Here is a 7,408-nt window from a genome sequence, read left to right on the forward strand (position 1 = left end):
TGCGAACAAAGTTTAGGAAGGTGACTTACTGCCTTGCCATCGTTGCCAAACAGCACCAGGCCTGCTTTGGTTACGACGCCAGGTCGGCTGGCTCCGGCAATCTCCAGGGACTGACCGTTCATTTTGGTGTCTGTATCCACCAAAGAGGAGCCGTAGAAGGTCACTTTCTGCAACAACAGAGACACAGAACAAAGTTTAGAGGAAACAATCTTTAACAGAACTCAGCAGAGGCTGTTTTCTAAAATGCCACTAAATCCATTTTCAGACATGAACTCCGGAGGATGTCCGCAGAATTGGGCATGTTTGCCTTACACATGAGCAAAGCAGCAGGAGATTCTCCACTCAAACATGTTCACAACAACACAGAAATCTCCACCGTGTTCAGGTGAAGGGTGGTGCAGCAGGCAGAGGAAGGATGTATTGTGTAGGTTCTGCTGCAGAGATCACATGTTTTTGTTTACAGCAACACCGGTGTCGGCCCTTATCAACAATAGATGTTGTCTAGGTGTCTTAACCCCGCTTTTTCTTTCTAAAATATTTGTTATCTTTTTGTTATTTTCAGTTTTGCATCTGTAGCATCACCAACATTATCAATGCCCACTGTGTATCCTGCAGAGAAACCCCTGCTGTTTTCTGATACAAGTTAATTCGGACATGCTCAGGAGATTTCACTAGGAGGCTGGCAGGAAAAACTCTGGAGCCTCTCTCTTGGACATTTACGATCTCACATACAGCCCCTCTGGAGATTGTCTGGAGATTATCTGGATGCGCATGTGTGAAAGCTCATGTAAATAACAAAAATGTTTCAGGCAGATTGTTTTCCTCCGGTTGGAAACTAAAGGTGTATTTTTCAAAGTGAAACGGCGTATGGATATGCAGTAGCAGCATGTCACAGATGCTCACTGCACAGTGTCACTGTTGCACTGGCCACTTCACTCCTTGCTTAACTGGCAGCAACACTCACAGTAGTTTTTTAATTGTCATTGTAACATGACAAGGTAATACTCTCATACCTCTAGACTATACTTCAAAATTATATGAACCATATTTTTCATGTCTAAACATTAGTTAATGGTCCAGGATAAGAGAAGAGAAAATATAGTGTTACTTGTAGAGTCAGTGTGAGACATCGTCGTGTTACCTGTCCATCCACCTCTGCCCAGGCACCAGGCACTTTGTCGTTTCCTCTGATCCAGTTGTGGAGAGCCTCAGCCGTCTGGTCCCAGTCAATCTGTCAACATACAGAGACGACTCTTATGATTTCCTCTCGTCAGACGTAAAACACAAACATTTGACGGACCACAGAGATTACTCCTCATGTGTCAATGATACAAAATTCATTCAATCATCGATCACATTTTATTTGTATAGCCCATATTCACAAATCACAATTTGTCTCATAGGGCTTTCCAGAACAGAAAGAGACTCATTCAACATAACCACAACTAACATCACTCTGTCATAAGTAGACTGTTATGACTATTTCAGGTCATTAGGATTGTATGAATGTATCATAAGATGCTTTGTGTCAGAATAAATGTATACCTACCCCTTCCTACCTACCTCTATCATTATTATCAATATTACAAAATGTTCTTGAAAAAAATAGAATTGTATCACCTTACTTGGTACTCATAAATATGAAATTACATATAAAGACCCTCAGCCACTTTACAGTTCTTCAGAAGGACTGTATTGTCAAATGTTAGCTTTACAGCTTAATGCTTATAATCAGGTGAGAGTGCATCACTTTCACTTTAAATATCTCTATTCATGGGGCGACCCAATGGTTAGGGCATGTGTGCTTTAAGCAACAGATCCCCTGTTCTACCATTTATGGAGTCTGCCTCCATCTCTCTCATCTCATCTCATGGGCCGCTGTGGCTCAGTAGGTAGAGCGGTTTGTCTACTATCCAGAAGGTCAGCGGTTTGATCCCAGTCTGCCACATTCTGCGTTCTTGGGCAATATACTGAACCCTGGTGACTGCATGAGTGATAATACTGCACATAGAGTAGATGGACTGTATGAATGTGTGTGAATGGGTGAATGGCAAAACTGTACTCTAAAGCGCTATGAGTGGTCATAGAAATAGAGAAAATAGCTATATAAATACACCATCCTCTTAAAATAAAGGCAAAAATGCCCAAAAAGTTTAAATTCATCAGATCTTTTTTGTCCTAAAATCAATGATTGTCTGCTCAAACATCAGCACAGAGGCTTCCACAGCCATTGGTGAATTACACAGACTCTCTGCAAACGGGACTGAGTGACCTGTCCTTGATTATCACCTTAGCATTGTCTTTCTTCTGGATGCACTCGTACGTGGCTCCCTCCTGTGGCTGCGTGATCCTCGGGGCCTGCCCTTCTGCAATCAGCCTCACTGCGTCCACCTAGAACCAGAGCAGGGTGGCAGACACATTAACGCAATCACTGTGGACCTTGTCATCACAGTGTTCGTCATGTTGGGAAACCGTCTGCAGGGTGGATGGATGGGTCAACAAAACACAGGACGTTGACACAGACTGAGATTGTGTTTGTTTCCTCTTTGATAACAACAGTCAACATTGTTTATTTTATCAATGACTTGCTTCAACCTGAACTACAGTCTTTTCCTAAAGCTAACCAGACAGTGATGGTTGCACAAACGTACCATGTGTTAATTATCGTTACCATGATGAAAAGGGTCTGAATAGCCTGCCGCTCCTACTGTACTCACAGGTAGGAACAAGTGACCTATGTGGTGGTTTATTTTTGAAGGACTTGTTTGAGCTTGATATTTTGAAACTGCACTCAATATTTCAATGTCAACAATGAATCAAATGAGCAGTTTTTAGAGATGTCAGATGAAAAATAACATGACTCAGCAGTTCTCCCCAGCTCAGTGTTTTAGTGTCTTTCAGCTCAGTGTTTTTTTTTTTTCAAATATCTATTGTTCTGATTGAGTTGAACTGCTTTCACCAATATCATCTCTGACAGCAGGCAGCTGCTCTCAGTGAAAAATGACAAAGCCACTCTGCACTTCGCTAAAGAACATAGTGGGTTATTAGCAGCAGCTTAATCTGATTGGAGACAAAGAAAAAAAGGTGGAGTGACATCAGAACTACTTTTGCTGGTTGGCCAGAAACATAATTCAAGATACATGCTAATGTTGCTGCATGCCGGCTGCGTAAATAGGCAACAGTTGGTTAATATGTCAGCTATATCACATCCATATTCATGAGACATCACAATAAGTCACACGTGTGTGATTTTCCTGTTGCTGTGCAAAATAGATTAATAAAACCTTTTTTAAAAAGTACATTAAATAAGTAATAATAAGTAATAAGTAAAGATGTCAATGCTCAGTGACCCAATGCAGACTACTGACCGACTTTAACCTTGCAAGGTTCAAAAGCTTGTTAAAATGTAACTGTGGCAGGTGAGAGCATGGACACAGGTTTGTGAAAAAAGACTCTTGAAACCTTTGCTGTGTGTTCACATTTGAATTGTGATTTAGTTTGGACTTGGTTTCAATTCTTGTGAATGTGTAATTTCTGATCTAATCAAAAATATTCATGTTGTACATGTATAATGAGTGTATGTTTCCTATGCACACCCCTGTGTCTCATGTCACTGCTGCCATCTTCTACTTTATCAAAGCAGCTAGCTCGACCTCCACAACCTCAGCACTTAACTTACCTTGTGCGCTTTTCCCCCACAATGCTTTTCCCCCTCACCACACTTACTGTGCCCTTGATTCCCTCTGGAAAGAGGAACCTCTTGTAGATTGTGTTGACAGTGTCATTGGGTTCAACATCACACTCCCTCTGCAGCAGGATTGGCCCGGTATCCAGTCCGTCATCAGCCCAGAAAACTGTGAACCCGCCCTTTTTGTCCCCGTGGATCAGGGTCCTGTGTGGCCCGAGATGACAGGTAAACAACACGTCAAACCATGACCCCCAGCCCCAACCTGATGGACATGAGCATCACTCACCAGTTGATAGCAGAGGCCCCCCTGTGGAGAGGCAGCAGGGAGGGGTGGTAGATGATGGAGCCGTGTTTGGGGTGGTCGATGACCTCCATGGGGATGAACTGGGAGCAGAAGGGCAGGACGTTTAGCTCAGCACCCGTTGCCTTGTACTGAGCCACCACCTCGGGGATGGCCTGGCCCTTCACGCGCCAGCGGGGGAACTTGAAAACAGCTACACCATCCTTCTCCGCCTCAGTGCCTATGAAGAAATAGTGTGATCAAACTCTTTAACTGGGCCACAAAGAAACACCATGACCTCTAGATTTAAATGTGATATTGTTATTATAATTTATTTGATCAATTTGTTGGCCAATCACAGTTTTTGCAGTCCCCATGAACCATCTCTGTAGTTGCTGCAGCCCCTACATGCAGTTACATTTATGAGTCGTGCAACAGCTGCAGTGTGTGTGGAAATGTCATAACCCCTACAGCAGTTTAAATTAAGCTTTGCAGAATAACAGTTTGATGGATTGGTCTAGCTCTTCTCTATTCTTTGAAAATGTTGAAAATCCAAATAAAGAGTTTTGTTATATAATATACTGCTTATTTTGTACTCAATGTGAGTAAATATTCAGATAAATCTTATCGTCTATGCCATGTTTTTGAGGCAAAGCCAGTTTTGCAGGTCCCAGTCAGTGACGTTCTCACCCAGTGGGTCAGCCTTGCCGTCCTTGTCAGGGATGGTGAACACTCCTACGATGGTGTGGCCCTCCTTCCTCAGCTCCTTGTACACCTCCTGGCCGAACAGGCTCTGACCAATCACTGCAATCTTCATCTTCACTCCTCACTGTGGAGCATTAACACACAACAAGGTCACCAGACAATATCTCTTTAATTGTTATAAGCAAACAAAGTATACAGATTAGGTTCACGTATGAGAGAAACATTTTAAATGAAAAATGTGAGGGTTTCCATGGATTAACTTTTTCGTATATTTTTAAATGTAGGCATGGTTGTACATCTAAGTGTATAGTTGTATCTGTATATGTATGTGTATAGATACATGTATACTAATATATATTAAATATATTTTATATTTTCATGATGTACAGACATTTCTATTTGAATGAAAATAAATTCAACTTATATTCAGTTGCTACTATTAACAAACTCAAGCTCATTTGCATATCATTTTTTATCACGAACTTCATTCAGTTGACAGACTGACTGAATATGGATGGAGACATGTATCCACATGTATCTCGTGCTCCTGTCAGGTTAGTATGTGTGCACACGTGTTTCCCCATGAAGCCCCACGAGTCTGGTTTGTGTGGACAGAAATTCCAAGCAGTTACATGACGACCCTCACTCACACTTTATGCAACCATGTCGAAGTCTTCACTGTGTGGCCAGGTCCAAAGAGCAGCCTGAGCAGCTCTGTGTTGTTTTCACCTCATGGAAGTGTGTGAAGTAAACCTGTCACTTTATTAGGTACACCTGGCTAAAACTAATGCAGTCTAATACAACAGGCCTGTAATGAACCCTCTCTTCATAATGATTATAATCTTCAGTTTCATACTGAGAGTTGTTGATTCAGCTACGACATCCTTTCAGAGGACGGGGTTTGTATTTCAATTAATGAATTACGTTCAAAAATGTTGATACCATTTCTCTTATTTTAGGTATTGTTCACTTAAGTTTACTATTCTGATTATACGTGAAAGTAATAATGACAACGACTTAAGGAATGATCTTTGAATGACGATATCAAAAAAGGAGGATGCAGTTTTTAGTGATGATAAACTATATCACATTATACAGCGCGTTTCTGTCCCATTGATAGAAATGTGGTGTACAAAATAATATAACTGTACAACATGAAATAGTTCAACTGCACAACAAAACTACATTGAATCAACACCTCTCTGAAATGACACAAAAATGGAGTCTACAAACAGTTTTATCCAGGTGTACCTAGTTGTGCATGTTAAGTACTGCAGATCTATTTTCTTAGAGGAGGCTGAAATTTATTTTATTCATTTGTAGCTGATGCAGATGTCCAACAGTCTGAAAGCATTTTAATTAAACATGTTTTAAAACTTTTAGCCTGTGTACGGACATATATGACTTGTTACTGTCATTTCTTCTCTTCTGTAATATGAATACAAACTCACACAATTATACTGATATGCTGACAATCATTCAACCATCATGCAGCATATAGTTGATCAATCAGAGTGAAGTTAAAGTGCTCAGTAACCATGACTGACAGATTATTGACCCTGGCCAGGCAGGGGGCGGGGCGGCCCTGCTGCCAACCTGCTCTAACCAGTCACATCTCTCGGGGCTGCTCATGCCTCTGGTGTTGACCAATCAGACGCACAGACACGTAGGAAACGCTGGAGAGCCCATTGACAGATCTTAAACTCCTGCTCTGAAGTTAAAGTTAACTCCTGCTCATATCCATTCTTACTCATTATACATGTTAAACAGTCATGGTAATATCACTGCAGCTGTAAACCTGCAATGTGTGTCTGTGTGTGTGTGCGCGTGTGTGAGGAGCAATGTGCAGACTGCAACCACACGAACAAGCTCCATGCACCTTGCAAACAAACAAATATAAAACAGATAATAAAACTACTTACAACAACAACAACTATAATGACAGCAACAACAATAATAATACAGTATCATGTGTCCTTACCCTGCTGCTCCTGTGCTCGCTTGAAAAGAGCGAGTGGACGCGCACCGGTGTTTTTTCATTTGCACCCTCAGCTACCCATTCACGCGGCCCAATCACGTAACCTGCAAACACAGGAGACTGATTGGTCAGGGCGGGCCGCGAGGCAGCAGGGGCCGACCAATCAGCTGCGGCCTCTGTCTCTGAACGAGAGCAATCACTCAGGAAAATGTCAACGATGATAAATCAGTACATCATTACTGTACTGAACGACTCTTGTTCTATCACTTAAAGACTTGATTACTCCACGCTCTTAACTTTGCAATATTAGTTTCTGCCTGTGCAATTCAATGGCTTATGTGCAATCCATTTCACACTATATATATTTTTTTTTGCACTGTAAATATTAGTTTGAATTCCATTTATATTTCTTCATAATTTTTAGATTTGTATATTTCCATTTATTTATAAGAATTGTATGTAACTTATAATTACTTTACTGATGTCAATTTTGTCTTGGCTGCTGTCACATGACATAACATTTCCCCATTGTGGGGCTTATAAAGGACAATAACTTTTACGACACATAATCCTTAAAGAATAAAGTAGTGTGTGTAGTGAGTGAACTGAGAATAAGAGTGAGATAATTTGACTTACAGTAAACCTGAGTAACTTTATGACTTTATGAATCTGACTCAGTTCAACCTCTGCACACAATTAAATCAAACACAATACAAACAGTGCAGCAGACACACAAACAGGTTGTCGTACCACACAC

At 41.1% G+C, this 7,408-nt stretch overlaps 1 protein-coding gene across 1 annotated transcript in view; it reads right to left on the bottom strand.

Moving 5' to 3' along the window:
* Positions 1-6,750, bottom strand: part of aldh1l1 (aldehyde dehydrogenase 1 family, member L1) — a 34,673-nt gene extending 27,923 nt beyond the window's left edge. The window contains exons 1-7 of the mRNA XM_034584336.1: positions 6,655-6,750; positions 4,659-4,797; positions 3,975-4,209; positions 3,727-3,892; positions 2,290-2,391; positions 1,142-1,231; positions 30-167 (exon numbers count right to left, since the gene is read on the bottom strand). Coding sequence (XP_034440227.1) covers positions 30-167; positions 1,142-1,231; positions 2,290-2,391; positions 3,727-3,892; positions 3,975-4,209; positions 4,659-4,785 — 858 coding nt within the window. The 5' untranslated portion in view covers positions 4,786-4,797; positions 6,655-6,750. The remainder of the gene's footprint in view (positions 1-29; positions 168-1,141; positions 1,232-2,289; positions 2,392-3,726; positions 3,893-3,974; positions 4,210-4,658; positions 4,798-6,654) is intronic.
* Between the last annotated feature and the right edge of the window lie 658 nt (positions 6,751-7,408).

This window comes from Hippoglossus hippoglossus, chromosome 5, assembly GCF_009819705.1.
Source record: "Hippoglossus hippoglossus isolate fHipHip1 chromosome 5, fHipHip1.pri, whole genome shotgun sequence".
Classification (NCBI taxonomy): Eukaryota; Metazoa; Chordata; class Actinopteri; order Pleuronectiformes; family Pleuronectidae; genus Hippoglossus; species Hippoglossus hippoglossus.